This window comes from Aquarana catesbeiana, linkage group LG05 (assembly GCF_042186555.1).
Source record: "Aquarana catesbeiana isolate 2022-GZ linkage group LG05, ASM4218655v1, whole genome shotgun sequence".
NCBI lineage: Eukaryota > Metazoa > Chordata > Amphibia > Anura > Ranidae > Aquarana > Aquarana catesbeiana.
This window is the reverse complement of record NC_133328.1, coordinates 61125759-61143920: the sequence shown is the minus strand read 5'-3', so window position 1 is coordinate 61143920 and position 18162 is coordinate 61125759. Positions and strand designations below refer to the sequence as shown.

The 18162-nt window shown below is 41.4% G+C and overlaps 1 protein-coding gene across 1 annotated transcript in view; it reads right to left on the bottom strand.

Moving 5' to 3' along the window:
• GAD2 (glutamate decarboxylase 2) overlaps nucleotides 1-18162 on the bottom strand; it is a 133117-nt gene that overhangs the window by 51266 nt on the left and 63689 nt on the right. Inside the window, exons 6-7 of the mRNA XM_073629789.1 lie at nucleotides 12551-12663; nucleotides 3853-3968 (exon numbers count right to left, since the gene is read on the bottom strand). Of these exons, the coding sequence (XP_073485890.1) occupies nucleotides 3853-3968; nucleotides 12551-12663 (229 nt within the window). The remainder of the gene's footprint in view (nucleotides 1-3852; nucleotides 3969-12550; nucleotides 12664-18162) is intronic.

Below are 18162 nucleotides of genomic sequence, written 5' to 3'. Positions count from 1 at the left end.
CAGCCTTGGTTGCAGTACAAAGTTGCGCAGGCCCACTCCTGGCCTCTAGGAAAAGGTTCTCCTGACACTCCAGGCTTTCACACTCCTCCAAGACTCACAGTCCCCTCTGGTCCCCAGGACCTTCTCTTCCAGTTGTCTCAGCTATGGTCTCCCCAACTCTCTCAGCTGGCCCAACTCTCTCGGTCCACTGACCTGGAACCTCTCAAGTCTCGTCTCAAGGATATTGCCTGGGTTCTTAAACGGTAGCACACCTCCCTCCTGGCTGCAGCAACTGCTCCCACACCAACTCCCATGAACTATGCTCAGATCTGCCTTATAATGGGTATGTGCACTTGGACACACACAGAACCTGCAGAACTTCTGGAAAACCCGGACACAAGACTGAAGACTCCATCCCTCCGAATGCTCTTTGAAGTCCTCAAGTTTCCAGCCCCAATCCAGACTTACAAAATCCAGAGAAAACTTAAAGCATAGTTTTCTCTGCTCACAAATCTTCTGCTGGCACTTCTCAAAGTGCCTCTTTGAGAGTCCTGTGTCCATTTTACACAAATTTTCACTAAGACAGGGGCTCTCACTCTCACAAAAGGAAGTAATTTCTTCTGCTGTGCAATGCTGCCAGAGCTAGTGATGTATCCACAGTATATGATTACTAAAGTATAGATGATTATTAGATGACTATAGTTATGACTACTAAAATATAGAACAGTGTCTTCTAAACCAGTGGTTCCACATGCAAATTTGGTCACAGAAGCATCATGGAATGATGTCTCTTTTTAGAAATTGTGATGGAAATGATGGCATACAAATATTCAGTGTCCTAAGAAGCAATTGCTGTACCACCTCCAGACTGGCTTTTCAGTTTTTCAGACACTTTCATAAATAAGATTAACTGTTCAATAATGTTACTTTTCCATTTGTGGTCTTTAGCATATTACTAATTTATATGACAAAAGGACAAATTCATACATGTCATAAGTTTGAGTTTTCAATTCATGCAGAAAGTTTATAATTTATGTGATAGCCTTTACTGGCTAACTTATAGTGGTAGTAAAGTCTTTTTTTTTTCACTTGTACCTACAGGTAAGCCTTATTAGGTACAGTGAATATCTCCTAAACTTGCACTGTTATTCACACTACATGCAACCGGTGGCATCACCGGCGCATGCGCTCTGAAGGGGTGGAATACCCGTGCCATCCCTTCAGAGCTCAATGCCACGGCCATTACTCCTGTGCTGTGACTCCCGCACGCCACTACGGGTAGGGGCGGAGTCAGACAAACCATGTGGTTCGTTGCTAGATGATGAATGGTCATGTCCTAGCAGCCAACCACCCCTAGCAGCTGCAGGAGGGAGCCGGGAGGTGTGGTAGCAGCCAGGACCGCAGGAGAAAGTTCTGATCTCCACTGAATGCGGGGACGGAGTCGGACTAGCCACGTGGTTGGTTGCTAGACGCCAGGCAGTCCTAGCAACTAGCCACTAATGGCGGCAGCAGGAGCCAGAGGTGGGACTGCAGCGGCATCATTGTAGCAGCCAGAATGTCAGATCATATCTATGGGAACACTGGCATGAGCTCAAGGTGCAGCGTCTTCGGGCCCCACAACAATAACTGGGTCCTGGGCAGCTGACCCTTTTGCCCCGCATTAAAGATGGCTCTGGTTTCATGTTATACCCATATTTAGGGTGTAACATAAAACATGGTGTCATTCTGCCACCCCCTACTCTCAAACCCCTCTCCCTTGCCTGGATCACAGGGTTCTTCACCACATCATCTATTCACAGATCTATGCACACAGATCTGTGAACGGAAGACTATAAGTCCCATGTGCTATTGTGGCAGAGGGACTGTTAGTTCTCAATGGAGCACAGGTGCTAAATACGTCCTCCAGCTCCATAACTGGTCGTCCGTACCTCAATACAAACCTGGGACTGGAGGAATAGTAAGCAGGAACCTGTGCATTGCACCCACGATCCACCCATGGCAGTTGTAATGCTTTGAGGCTTCAATGCATACAATTAATAAATGCAAAATCTTTTCCTTTTGCAATATGGGTGCATTAATACATTTTAAAAAAAAAAAGTGGAATATGCCCTATAAGCTATTATTAACTAAAGTTAGCCATTAAAGGATATCACTTCAAACTCCAAACGTTTTCCATCAATTAATGGCTAACATGGTACAACACAAATTTTAAGTTCATAAATGACTCAGCAAAACTTCAAAACTTTAAGTAATTCTAACATGAAGGCCTTTGTACAGTATTCTACTGCTGCATTGCCACCTATAATTACAAGAAATAATGATGATGTGAAATATTCGACATTTCGAGAATGTATAGCGTGATCCTTGCAGAACCTCCAGCACTGACATGAACAAAGCTGAATGCCTTATGTAAATGAAGTGTAAAATGGCAATTGAGGTCAGTGCAGCTCTGAAACATTTTAGCCCTGCAATTTTATACAACAAGAACTCTGTGATTACAAGTACTATTCACAGAGCTTGTTGAGTCACTACTCCTCTCTCAGTGCTCTTTTCTAAGTGTCAACCCATCTCCGTTTGATTATTACGTGAGAGAGAAAAAAGTCTAATAAGTACCTTTTTCCCCTTGGTATTTTAGTAAACGATAGCGTCATAATGGAGAAAAATCACATCTATCAGACTCATTGGTATTCCATTCCAATAACAGTGACGCTCAGCACCCTCTCTCCTTCTCTGACTCATATCCGTCACTTACATATTTTAACGGAAACCCTATTTTTTTCCTTACACGTTAAAACATTCTTAAATCATCTTTAGTAATGCTATTTCGTGAACAAATATAACTCACTCTCTGCTAAGTTACAGAGGTCACTATATAGGTAGATACTCTATGCTGCCAGAGGTTGGCAAAGGACTGTCACTAAAACGCTAGTGTCTAAAGAGCGCCTGGTCTTCACCAGGGATTCTGATGGTGGGGATGAGTTTGGCTGCCAGGTACTTCCCAGGTTGAAGCCCTCGGGGTTGCCTTAATGACAACATCTGACCATGGGAAAGTGCTATACAAGAAACCAATCCAGAAGATGGAGCTGTTGTTATGTTCAGGCTTTACATCAGGACAGAAGTGAGACAAGTATAATTTACAGTAGTGAAAGAATCAGGTTGAGGGTCTGGACTGGTAACAGACAGAATCCATGGTGAGTTGTAACCAACAGCAACAGATTGGAACCAGGAGCTCACAGGAGTGACAGACACATTTGTCCAATTATTTCTTTGCCCATGTGGGGCCAAAGACAAGGTTTCATTTTTTTTCTCCCCTACTAACCTTACCTCACCCCTGCATCTATTCATTTAGCCGCTAAAATACAAAGAAGCTCTAGGTATAGTTGAGCATGGGTCTCTCTCTTTCATATGATAGTACTGGTTCCTCTCAATTGGCCCAGCCCAATAGCTAGGGAAAAATTGTGCATGCATGCATACATGTAAAACTTTCTTCCCTGAGGCTGTTTTAAAAACCCAACATCTTGGAGAAACCTTTTCTGTTACTCCTCCTCTCAATTAATGGAGATGCATACTTAAGAGAGAAGTGATGTAATTTTTCTTTTATGGGAAGTAATCATCAGCAGCTACTTTCGTGGCGTATAGTAGGGTGGATCTACCACCATACTATTAGCCCTTCTTTATAACTTCTTTCAATATGCCTAATCTAAAACCTGTGCAGAGACCAGTCGTTTGAACAGAGGAGATGTGTGAACTGGAAGTGCCAGCAAGCACAGAAGAAAAGGCACACAGGGAGATTCAGGGAACATTAAAGTCAAATTGAACTGAAAAAGTGAATATTTGATTTATAACACTAATGATATAAACAAAGAGTCATACCTGTTCTGATGTGAAGGCAACCAGTCTCGGGATTGCAGACATTCCTTTCTCTTTAACTTCTGGGAACATCTTGAAACGTGCAATCAACATAGCATACAAGTTAGATATGGCACCACCTGGAGTCCACAGTAATACATTGTTACTTTTCCATTGAATTGTCAGTACATTCTTCAACAAACTGAAGTTTAGGAATAATGCACTTTCTGCTGTAAGCTCGAATGAACAAGGTCATACATTGGAGCCATTTATTCTGCTCCTCTCTCCCCAAACACCATATAGCCAAATGCTTGTGGATACCTGACCATCACACCTACCTATATGGCCAGTATGTGGGCATGCCTCTTATTTATTTTAATGAAGAGTACTGCTAATGGTACAACATACAAAGACACTTTAGATAATTAGGCACCTCCAACCTTGTGTTAACAGTTTTCTATAAGGTTCTTTTCTTTTCCAGCATAACTGTGCCCTGTGTACAAAGCCAGCTCCATAAAATACATGGTTTAATACGTTTGTTGAGGAGGTACTTGAATGGCCTGCAAAGAGGTGTGACCTCAACCCTAATGACACCTTTGGGATGAATTGGAATAAAAAAAAATATTTGCAATCCAAGTGTTCTTGCACAACGTGAGTACCAGCTATTTTGGTTAAATGGACACAAATTCCCACAGACACACTTTTGTGTAGAGGCTGGTATAGCCACAAAGGGGGTCCAAATCCATATTGATGCCAATGAGTTTGGAATGAGATTCTCAACAAACTCAAATATGTGTGATGGTCATGTGTTCATAAACATTTAGACATATAAGGGGGAAACTGAAGCACTCAGAATCTGGTGTAGCTGTATATGGTAGCCAGTCAACTTCTAACTTCAGCTTGTTCAATTAAGCTTTGTCAATAAAACCTTAAAGTTGATTGTTTTTTACGCAGAGCTGCACCAGATTTTGCATACTCCAGTTTTTGTAAATCTCCCCCATTATGAATTTGCAATAGTCTATGCATATTTTCAACCCTGTGCTTATTTTGCATGCTACAATGGAAATTCTAGTAAGAATACAAAAATCTTAAATACTACTGTAAGAATTGGATTCACTTGTTAGTTATCCTGCACATAACACAAAGGCATTTTTAATTTCCCTGTATGATCATTATAATTGTTGATAAAAAAAGTCATATAAAAACAGCCAATGCTTTTTAGGGGCAACACAACTCCCCCTTCATCAGGGCTACAAGAATAAGCAAAAAAGCATAGTCATAATGATGACAAATTATGTCTAGAAATGCACATGATTATATACCACAAAATCTAGAAAATCACATAACAACATATGTAAACTTCAGTTATCTTGATTAAAGTATAGAATGTTAAAAGATGCAAACAAAATACCTAGTAAAAACATCCAATAAAGTAAGGCGATATATGATGGAAACATACATTAAATTGCATCACAATTTCAGTTTACTTTATATATTAATTTCCTTTACTGGATGTTTTACTATGTATATCACTTGAATCTTTTAACATTGTATAATTCAATCAAGACAACATGTGACAAGTCTGTTGTTAATATCGGATGTTCTAGATTTTGTGATATACAATCTATACATATCTAGACAAAATTTTCATCATTATGACTATATTTTTTGCTTTTCCTTGTAGCCTTGAGGAAGGGGGAGTGGTGTTGGCCCAGAAATGTGTTGGATGTTTTTCTAGGACTTTTTTTATCAACAATTAAAGTTATCTTGGACTCTTTTAATCCGATTTTGGTTTGGTGTATCTTTCTGTACTTTTATGGATTGAGTGCTCATAGAAGAATGGATGCTCATCGAAGGAAGCCTTGCTATGTAGGAGCCATCTTATCAGATCTATTGAGCTTTTTAAAAAAGGTTTTCTTCATCTGACTACATTTACAGGTCTAAAAAGTTTGGGGTGGAGGACCTTGACTAGCCTGCAGTCCTGACCTCATCCCGATAGAACACCTTTGGGATGAATTATAACGGAGACTGTGAGCTAGGCCTTCGTGTCCACATCAGTGCCTGACCTCACAAATGTGCTTCTGGAAGAATGGTCAAACATTCCCATAGACACACTCCTATACCTTGTGGAAAGCCTTCCCAGAAGAGTTGAAGCTGTTCTAGCTGCAAAGGGTGGGCCAACACAATATTGAACCCTATGGACTAAGACTGGCAGGCGTCCCAATACTTTTGGCAATATAGTGTAAGGTTTCATGATACGCAAGCTCTGTCTGCAAACATTTCCTGTCTTGTTCACAAATATTACGGATGAGTGGTTTGTTTGGATTTGTAGCTGTTTCTCTATGCCCAGTTCTTGTTAAGTGACTGAATTATTTATTTGTCTTGACATAATATTAAGATAAATAGTATTGTAATAGTAGAGAAGTCACAATGAATGAATATCTAGTGTAGACAGAGTCTGCTCTAAATTCAGCTGTTCTAATTATAAAACTCCTTTTTGGCTTCCATATCACGGCTCACGTTATCTGAATCTAATGCCACACGTTGCTGGTGGGGGTGTAGAAGTAGCTGCCCCTGATTAATAGTGTTTGATTGCACTGCCATCTTGCCTGACCTGCAGGCATACATATTCAAATGCATGTAATTGGTGCTCAGTTGATATTCTGAAGAACTCTCAGGAACACAGATGACTGAGCAATATGGATGATAGGGGGGTGTCCTCAGGACATCATCTGCTTACATCTGAGAGCAAAATGTTACTGCGTAATTCAGAGGAAATGTTTGCATAGACAGCAAATTAAAAATGGAAATAGAAGATCAGAGACTTCAAAAAACTACCTCATACGGAGCAACAACTGGTAATAGTAATAAGCGAATAATTGAAAATGGGCTTTGCAGGCCATTTGCCCGATCTGCTCCTGGGATCTCTTGGGTCAGGTTATATGGTTTTTCCTCCTTTTTCTTTTTCTGTTTTTCAACCCCACAGACATGGAAATAAGAACATCCCAACACTGGGAACACAGGAAGAAATTTCCCCCCACTTCCTATCCACATGACAGGTGTCAGAACAGGAATAGACAAGAAATCTTTTCCATGGGGACACAAAGGGGTTGATTTATTAAAGGCAAATAGACTGAACTTTGCAAAGTGCAGTTGCACCCTGCAAGTGCAATTGCTCCAGAGTTTAGTAAATGAGCAGAAGCTCTGCTGACTTCCATCATCCAGTCATGTGCATGCAAAAATGCTGTTTTTTTATTTTCCTTGCATGTGATTGGATATTCTTTCAAAGTAAAGCTTTACCTCATTTACTAAGCTTTGTAGCAACTGCACTTGCAGAATCCAATTGCACTTTGCAAAGTGCAGTCTATTTGCCTTTAGTAAATCAACCTCATAGAATTTACAATCTGACAGCATTTCTGTTTTTTTTTTTGTTTTTTTTATTTATAGAAAGAGGATCACAAAAACATAAATCAGGTATAAAAGTTCAAGTACAGTGATGCATAATTATTTGCAATATGACAATCAGTACAATATTTGACAGTAAAATGCAGCTCAAACTGTGCATGATGTATTCTGAACGTCCAGGAACTGGGAAATCAGTTATGGGTGAGAAATACTGTGGCTGCTCCTTGGTTCTAGTTGTACCTCCTGCCCTCAGAAAAATCAATTTTAGAATTATACAGAAAAATAAATTTTTCTTAGGTAAAGATTACAAGAAGTGTGAGAGTTGTAACAATATCTATTCATCTGAAGGAGCTCCAAATAAGGGTTTGAGATCTGTACATGACAGGGATTTTCTTGTTAAATAACATTCAGATTTCTGAAGGAATGGTTACTAGTCAGGATAAGAAATGGAACATCTGAATTACCCGATACAATGACCAGGGTGCCCAATATTGAGTGGAGATGTACTAGAACCCCTATCTATTTTTTATTGCTGTATGTGCCCTTATTAGGGAGATTCACCCTCTCTATTTGTCCTGTTTACCATTATCACTGAAAGTCAAAGTAAAAGAAATCCCAAATTTTGGGTTGTCCCCTGAAAAATAATAGAGGAGAAATCTTCCAATGGGGAAACTAGTTCTTGGGGCAATGGTGTATTTAGATTTAAGTTGCCCTAGGTCTGACTAAAACTTGTGCACCCCTAATTTAAATGTGTCCCACCTCTTTGTGTCATGGCCACACCCTTCCCTTTTAAGACCCGCCCTGAAATTTTCCAGTAGGGGCACTAGTTCTGAGGGCCTTGAGGGGGGAATTCCCTTAATTTGCAGGGATTTCCTCTCACTTCCTGTTTGGCTATGGGGCAGGAAATTAAGGGAAATCTCCACAACGGGACAGGGATGGCAAAAAATAAACTGACAGGGGTTATAACCCTCCCTTACTCTATCCAAAATGTAAATAAAAAGTGTTGCCTATAGTTCTACTTTAAGCACTAATTTCTGCTAAATTTATTGAGAGGACTAAGAGGATATATCCATGCCAGTGGTGCAGCAGAAAACATATAGCACAGTGATGAAGGTATGCGGTCCAGGCATTGAGCAAAAGAAGGACTGGGGGCAGGAACACCTAAATCCCTCTGTTTATTTTCCTCATCAGCAATCAACAGTACTACTACCTACCTGCCCAGGTATAGGTGACCCTGTCAGTGTCCCTTGTGTCTGCACCATCCCTACATTAAAAGCCCTTTGGCAGTTAGGTAAGTGCCATGCAAGTTTCACCCAAATAGTGTAGCTTTCCTCCTACCCTGGGTACTCCATACTTTATAATCTAGTCAGCTACTGTATAAACATTAACAACTACCTCCTATATATATATTACCAGTAGCTGATATCTATGGTAAGTCGTTATAATATTTACAAACTCCTCTGCCAAAGGCAAATAAATAAGAAGATGATTTCCTAATATTTAACTGCCACATGCATAATTACAAGCTCGAAAGCCCTCAGGGGTTTCTAGTATATGTATTATATATATATTAGATTGTGATCACCCAAAGGTTTGTAGGAAAGTCTTACTACCTACCTCCTAAGTGTAGCTGACCATCTCAGTCTTCCTTGCATCTGCACCAGCCCTACTACCCAGATTAGAAGCCCTGGGGCAGCTAGGAAGTTGTCCTGCAATTTCCACTCAACTAGTGCGTTATTCCTTTCAGCCTGGGTACACTTTCAGCCTGCCTGGCTCCCTTCAGGTGTCTCCACTGCACCTCTCTCAACATGGGGTCACCCACACAGTGGAGAGCTTCTCCCCTTCACTCTACTGGCCCATGCTCGTCAGCTGACTTTCTCCTCCAGACAGTTTCAGCCTCCTGACATGGCATCTGTCTCTCTGTAGCTGAGAACTCAGGTGAGAGGTCTGCTGTGATGATAGGACAGTCATAACTAGAAGCGACCCCCACAGTTGTTGAACGCCGGCTGCCCACAGCAGTACTGCCGCTTTATGAGGGGCTCCAGATTGATTTGCCTCACGGCCCAGTCCACCAAATGAGACTGGCACTACACTAAAAGCGTAGCGCAAGCAGACGGGAACCATTTTCGTGCTGCCCCCCTGCAAAGTGCCGCCCTAGGCTGGGCCTTGTTGGCCTAGGCCATAACATAGCGTTGAAAAAATTGATGGCGCTGACAAAGCGCACAGTCACGTGTGTGAAACACGTTGCCGTAGGCAGCGCCAACTCTGCCCCATGATCCACCATGCATTCCGGCAACAGTGTGAGTTAATCCCGCACTACCATCTCCATAGGGACTGACCGGATAAGCCTGCTTTGCAATCTACCTACGGGCCACCATAGCCAGCAAACTTGACACCTGACCGGATACCTAGAGCATAGACACTTAAACTGCCATTGCAACATGCTGATGGACCCTATCAGTGACCGTCCATATCTGACACAGCATCTATCTGCAGGCTGACACTAGAGGGGAATGGACTTCATGTATCATGGCCATCTTAGCCATCATCCTGAAGTGGTGAGAGCCTTCAGGCAAACATCTTTTCTCCCCCATCGTTCCCCTCTACCTCCTGTTGATACCGAGTGGACTTGTACACTGCTTTATATACCACACTCGGTCAAGGGACACTGTAGCTGATGCACGCATATATAATGTGCTCAACAACCAGTCCATCCCTACATGACCAGTTTGAATCACATATTACTCATTCAGTGTCCCTTCACTTTATGCTATATATCCACGGGTGGAAAGGCAGACTCTGGAAACCATCAAAAGTCAGCAGATCCACATTGCAACTTAGGCTACGGATTCCCGTTAATAGCTCCACATGTTTGACTTACCTGCTGATGCAACCTCTCTACACAATAACCGCATTAGCCCGGTATACGGACATGTAGCATGTGTAGTTCTGATACTCTTGATTATACAGGATTAAGTTCTTATACTGGCTCAATTATATATAGTAGCATTTCTCCCCTCTTTCCCTTAGCTGGTTCATACATGTGTATGTATGTGTGGGGCCCCTTGATTGGGACCATATTGTGACCATGTTGTCATTTTTTCTATGTGTTTTATATTGTTGGGTACACTGGGGGATGTTTCCACTATTTATGTCATCATGACATTCTAAGTGGACCTATTTTATATTTGTAACTTTAATAAAGCGATTTTCCTATATCATATACCGTGGTTGATCCTTCCTATTGCTACTTTGGCACATATTTGTTCCACCGACATCAATTTTTTCATATTGATTTGTCTGAGCTTTGGAGATATCCCGTCAAATCGACGAATCAGTAATTAGCAATTATACATGTTGACCTCAGCAACTTGTGGAAAGTGGATTCTATGTTTGCTTTTAATTATTCAAGATACAGTGTTGCCTTGGAGTCCCGATGAGATTCCTTAACTTTCAGGAATTTTCTGTCACTTCCTGTTTTGGCTATGAGGCAATGGGGTTGATTTACTAAACCTGGAGAGTGCAAAATCTGGTGCAGCTTAGAAACAATTCAGCTTCCAGATTTTATTGGCAAAGCTTAATTAAACAAGCTGAAGTTAGAAGCGGATTGGCTACCATGCACAACTGCACCAGATTATGCACTCTCACAGTTTTAGTAAATCAACCCCACTGGGTCACAGATGGCAAAAATTAAACCAAGAGGGGTTACAACTCTCCCTTTCTCCATCCAAAATGAAAAAAAAAGTTTTGCCTATAGTTCTACTTTAAAATCTTCCCTGCAACTGTAGTCTTTTCTGATGACTGCCAGTAAATAGTTATATTTTTTAGTAGCAAGAGAAAAAAATCGCCAGTGTAGCTCTCGCCTTGCAGGTCTCTTCCCTACCCGAGCCTGTGACTGAACAGTGAAAGGATAAGCAGTACACTGACGACCTTGTCTCTCTGTCACTCTGCACTTTCTTCCATTTAGCATGCTCCTTGCACTGCAGTAAAACCAAATGCCATCTTGAGTTGCATCTCCTTCACCTGGTCTGAGTTCTGCTGTACAGAGGACTGCAAGAGGCTGATAACAGTGTATTTCGGGTACTTACATTGCTTACAATAAAAAAAAACAAAAAAAAAAACTAAGAAACAATTAGAGCTCCTGCACACAGGACGTTTTTTTACAGCTGCTGTTGGGGGCGTCTGATGTTTTTTTTAATTGCCTCTAAACGCCCCTCCATGTAAGCCTGTGTGTCCATGCACACGGAAACGTTTGGAAGCATAAGCGTTTAGGGGCAGTAGAAAAAACGACAGCCTGTGCGTCCAGGAGCAGAAGCTGTTGAGCTGTAAAAACGCAAAATGCCAAAAAACGCTGCTAAACACGGCTAAACGCTGTAACAAGCTTTTATCCGCATTTAGCCACGTTTAGGTGTTTTTACATTATAGGGAATGTTTTTACTGAAAAAACTACAAAAAAAGCTAACTCCAAAAATGTGGAATAACACCCATAAATGCCAATTAACGCTATTAAAAAATGCGGCTAACAGCTTGTTTTTAACGCTGCTTTTTCCTGGCAGCAGCGCTGGTGTTTTTTAAACGTCCTGTGTGCATGAGGCCTTAACAGTCCCTTCAGCAGTTATTGTAAATTATAACATACCAATTCCCAATCAAAAAAAAAAAAAATGTAAGTACCCTTATACAAGGCAAGGTCATGTGGAGGAATGTGCAGCATCATGCATTCAAAATCTGCGTCATTTATTTAATCTTGGGCAAGACACAATAAGCTTTTTTAACAGCTTCTGAAATACACAACAGAGCTAATGTGTTGACGGGGGAATTTGAGTCTACAGAGACAGAGAAGAAAACAGGCCTAGCAAAGATGAATTATTTGATAAGACAAAAAATAAAAAACAAAAGAGGGCACTCTCTTCCCAATAATTACCAGACATTCTAATCTCTGCACGCACAGAGTTCTCTTAAACAGAATTGATTAACATTCCCTTTGATTGTTCCTTCAGCTCAGTAGTACTGCCGTCCTGTGTACAATGCAGTCAAGGATTCTACACATTCTATTTGCTGCACTGTAGAACCCGGAGTATTTAGAACTGCAAGGCAAATGTCTCATTCAATTATTTTTCCTACACGGCACATTTTATGCTCATGGTAATGTGCAGCTTGCTTTGAGGACTGTATACATCGCTCTGAATTAAATTCATAGACCGTCATGGGCTGGAAAGAGAGTCCCATTACACTCTGGCAATACTGAAAAAGGAAATGTATATTGCAGATGAAAAGGAATAAGAGGAGATAATAATTTAGGCCCTAAAAGTTAATTTACCTGGTGAGAATATTCCGTCACCATTGCCTCCAGGCCAGCCAATCATCTCTCTCATTTTCTTTAGCGTGACATATTCCAACAATACAAAAACAGGAGCAATTTCATAGGTGAACCTAAAAGAAGGAAAGGCAATTACCAAAAAGCTTCCAGACATAGCAAACTGCAGATAATGATAGGTTTTGAAACAATTCTGTGTCAATGTAAAAGAACACAAGGACTTCTAATCATTTTGCGACACACCGATCAGACCCAAAATGGAATAATCATATAGAAAAAGATGAGCTTGATGTAAATATTTAAAATTAGTACTGAAGGTTTATTTGGTCTGTTCTGTGTATATTTTGTAATTATATTAGTATACAGGACCAAAGTGGGGAAAGATGGTAGTTGCGCTGTGATGAAGGGGGGGGGGGGCTACAAAGATGACTAAAGTGGCAAAGTGAACTAAAAAAGAAACTGGCCAAAGCATGAATGGATCCTACATGCTAAAAGAACATGGTGAGGATGCAGTGCAGTGCAACGTAGCTGATCAACATGACTATAATGTTGCGGGCAGACAAAGCCTAATATATAAAGGTAATTGTGAAACAGTGACTGCTTGAATATAGCAAAGCAAAAATGCATATACTGACACAAATAGGATAAATAATGACACAATGCAAAAAAATATATAATGCAAGAAAAATACATGTGGGCTAGTGCCCCATTAGCAAAAACGTGCCAAATTCTGGTGGACTACAAGTGACAAATCCCTAGGACAAACATGAATAATAGTTCTATCATCCAGTCCAAAAACAAAAACTTGTGATGAGAAACACAAAACAATTCCAATCGTGAAGGGAAGGGGGATCTTCAGTGAGGACACCTCCGTGTTTGCAAGCCGCTTACCTTACAGCTGTAAGGTGTACAGCCTGTGTTGCAAATGACCCGCAGGTGTAGACGTTCCGTGTATACAGGTAGTGACAACGATGAACATGCCAAGCGAAATATAAAAAATCAAAAGTATACACGATGTAAAATAACTCTGCGACGACCACAGTGGAGGGGGGGGCAAGACACACACGGGGGGGGGTTGCACTTACTTTCATGAAGTGAGTGTGGGCATCAATCCACGAGTGCCGAGCTCGTATGCCTCCTGGGGTATCACCAATCTGGAATCTGTCCCCGTGCCTGGAAACTGGAATATGTCCCCGTGCCTCTCTCCTCAGTGTTCGTCAGGTAGAGTAGTGATGTACAGTGTGAGGGGGAAAGAGACGCACATAGCGTGATCCCATATAAAAGGTATATTTATTTAATAAAACAAGTCCAATCAACTTACATTTAAAACAATGCTGCAGTGTGTAGTAACTACGAGCGCCGAGCTCGTCTCCTGTTGTTTGTCTGTGGCAGCGTCCCGTGCTCCAATCCTAATGCATATCGTCACGTGACTTCTTCAGAGGAAAACTGGACTCTGTACTTCTTCGTTATCCTCTGAAGAAGTCACGTGACGTGACGATATGCATTAGGATTGGAGCATGGGACGCTGCCACAGACAAACAACAGGAGACGAGCTCGGCGCTCGTAGTTACTACACACTGCAGCATTGTTTTAAATGTAAGTTGATTGGACTTGTTTTATTATAAAAATATACCTTTTATATGGGATCACGCTATGTGCGTCTCTTTCCCCCTCACACTGTACATCACTAATCTACCTGACGAACACTGAGGAGAGAGGCACGGGGACATATTCCAGTTTCCAGGCACGGGGACAGATTCCAGATTGGTGATACCCCTGGAAGCATACGAGCTCGGCGCTCGTGGATTGATGCCCACACTCACTTCATGAAAGTGAGTGCAACCTCCCCCCGTGTGTGTCTTGCCCCCCCCCCCTCCACTGTGGTCGTCGCAGAGTTATTTTACATGCTGTATACTTTTTATTTTTTATATTTCGCTTGGCATGTTCATCATTGTCACTACCTGTATACACGGAATGTCTACACCTGCGGGTCATATGCAACACAGGCTGTACACCTTACAGCTGTAAGGTAAGCGGCTTGCAAACATGGAGGTGTCCTCACTGAAGATCCCCCTTCCCTTCACGATTGGAATTGTTTTGTGTTTCTCATCACGAGTTTTTGTTTTTGGACTGGATGATAGAACTATTATTCATGTTTGTCCTAGGGATTTGTCACTTGTAGTCCACCAGGATTTGGCACGTTTTTGCTAATGGGGCACTAGCCCACATGTATTTTTCTTGCATTATATATTTTTTTTGCATTGTGTCATTATTTATTCTATTTGTGTCAGTATATGCATTTTTGCTTTGCTATATTCAAGCAGTCACTATTTCACAATTACCTTTATATATTAGGCTTTGTCTGCCCGCAACATTATAGTCATGTTGATCAGCTACGTTGCACTGCACTGCATCCTCACCATGTTCTTTTAGCATGTAGGATCCATTCATGCATTGGCCCGTTTCTTTTTTAGTTCACTTTGCCACTTTAGTCATCTTTGTAGCCCCCCCCCCCTTCATCACAGCGCAACTACCATCTTCCCCCACTTTTGTCTCATTTTTTCCTGCTTTGGATCAGTACTTAGGTGTTGCAGCAGTGTCCTTTTAGCGTAGGCCCCCCCCTCCCCCCCGACAGCGCAGGAGTTTCCACTTTCACAGTATACAGGACCAGTCACATTTGGTTATAAAAGATGCAGTTTGCTCCTGGTTAGCAGTGCTACGCAATGGTTGTGCTATACTGCACCCTTTCTTAATGTAAGTCTATGAAGTTGATTTACTAAAGAAAAATAGACTGTGCACTTTGCAAAGTGCAGTCTGCTAGTGCAGTTGCTCCAAAGCTTAGAAAATGAGGTAAAGCTTCACTTTGCAAATAATATCTAATCACGTGCAAAGAAAATAAAAAAACAGCATTTTTGCTTGCACGTGATTGCATGATGGAAGTCAGTAGAGCTTCCACTCATTTACTAAGCTCAGGAGAATCTGCACTTGCAGAGTGCAACTGCATATTGCAAAGTGCGTAGCCTATTTGTCTTTAGTAAATCAACCCCTATGAGTCAGGCGAAAAGACTGTGCACTTTTCAAAGTGCAGTTGCATTCTGCAAGAGCAGTTGCTCCAGAGTTTAGTAAATGAGCAGAAGATCTGACTTCCATCATCAAATCATGTGCAAGCAAAAATTCTGTTTTTTTATTTTCCTTACACATGATTGGGTACTCAACGTGAAGCCTTACCTCATTTACTAAGCTCTGGAGCAACTGCACTTGCAGAGTGCACAGTCTATTTGCCTTTAGTAAAGCAACCCCATAGATAGCAATGCTCTCTTTGTGTGTCTGATCTCCTATCAAATGTTTTTTATTAGATTTTCTCCCAACTGGGGTGAATTTGAGGGACCTTCCCCATGTTGGTCCATACTGCAGGGCCACTGTTCCCCTGCCCATTCACAATAAAGTCTAGGCTGTTTTGCCACACTTGGGGCCACCTAGCCCAAAGGTTTATCAGCTTTATCCCTTTCTCCTTTCCAGTGGTGGCTTATTCCATTTAAGGGGAACTCTGAGATGTCCAATGCCTCCATGGAAATCTTCACCAAAAATGATATGAGATCATTACCTTTGTTTGAAGAGGTAGACTGTTGTTCTAAGAAATGCATCAGATATCAAAGAAAAAAATCCCAGGAAATGTAAACTTTTTTTTGATGGATTTGTATATGGTTTGTGATGACTCTCACAAACAGATTGTATACATTGTGACACAAAATATGCACTAATGAAGGTTAGTTCCCATGTGTTGTGGCCCTTTAGACTTTTTGTACTAACATTAATTTTATATCGCTAACAACCCATGCAATCCATACATACAAAGAAGAGTTGTCCAAGAGCCAAGGACCACTTGTGGAGAGCTTCAGGAAAACCTGGAATTAGCAGGTACAATTGTTTTAAAGAAAACAATAAGTAACGCACTCAACCGCCATGGCCTGTATGCACACTCACCATGCAAGACTCCATTGCTGAAGAAAATGCATGTTGAAGCTTTTTTAAAGTTTGCTGCACAACATTTAGACAAGCCTGTGAAATACTGGGACAATACAGTCTGGTCAGAAGAGACCAAAATTGAACTCTTTGGATGCCATAATACACACCAATGTTTGCAGGTCAAATGGCACGGCAAATCACCCCAAAAACACCCCCATACCAACAGTGAAGTTTGGAGTTGGGAACATCATGGCGTGGGGCTGTTTTTCAGCATACAGCACTGGCAAACGTCATATCTTTGAGGGAAGGATGAATGGAGAAATGTACCGTTAAGACATTCTTGATAAAAAATCTGCTGCCATCTACCAGGTTGCTGAGGATGAAACAAGGGTGGACATTTCAGCAAGACAATGATCCGAAGCACAAATCCAAGGAAATTCTCAATTGGTTTCAAAGAAAGAAAATAAAGCTGCTAGAATGGCCCAGCCAATCATCTGACTTGAATCCAATAGAAAATCTATGGAAAGAACTAAATATCAGAGTTCATAGAAGAGTCCCATGGAACCTTCAAAACTTGAAGACTGTTTGGGTGAAAGAATGGGTCAAAATCACACCTGAGCAATGCATGCGACTAGTTTCTCCATACAGGAGGCATCTTGAAGCTGTAACTATCAACAAAGGATTTTGTACAAAGTATTAAATAAATTTCAGTTCGTGTGTTAAATACTTTTTCCCTGTGTCGTTCCATTTTATTACACATAACTTTGTTTCTGAACTTTTTTGTTTTGGTTTCTTTGTATGTATGGATTGCATGGGTTGTTACCGACATGTGGGGAAAATGTAATGTCAATAGCACCCTTAGAAATAAATTTATCTAAAAAATGGTGATGTGCTTACTCTAGGGGAGTATCTATACTAGTTCTCAAGTCTCTACCGATTCAGGTGGTGGAGGTTAAGACTGACCCCCACAGATATTATGTTGCTCTGGTGTTTAAGTTTATGGAGGTACTGTATACCATAGTAAATGTGTATATTCCGCCACCTTTTGAATTACAAAGATTGAAGGATTGTATGGCCGCAGTTCTTCCTATAATGCAAGGTCACCTCATTATAGGAGGTGACTTTAACAGGGTCATGGATACAGAGATGGACAGACTCCGATGTGCTAGACCACAGTCCCACGCCTTACAAGAATGGGCAGCTGCCTATGATTTAACTGAAATATGGCGTTGGAAACACCCAGATAAGAGGGAGTTCTCCTGCTCATCGGGGTCCTATAAATCTCTGTCCCGACTGGATATTTTTTTAAATCTAGAAATACTTTACAGAAAGTGGAAGGGGTGTCTTATCTACCGAGGGCACTTTCTGATCATTCTCCCTTGGAGCTTACCATGCGAGAGTCCAGACCCTCAGGTGGCCAGGTTTGGCGCATGAGTCCATATTGGTTGGTGGAGTAGATGGTTCTGTACTCTTGTAGGGATGCTATAACTAAATTTTGGCAGGAGAATGCGCGGGAAGTGTCAGAGTTGATTACCTGGGATGCCTTCAAGGCAGTGCTGAGTGGAGCTTATATGACAGGAGTCTCGGACCTTAAAAAAGCTAACGAAGAATAGGTACTTACTTTGGCTTCCAAATTGAAAGAGGTGGAG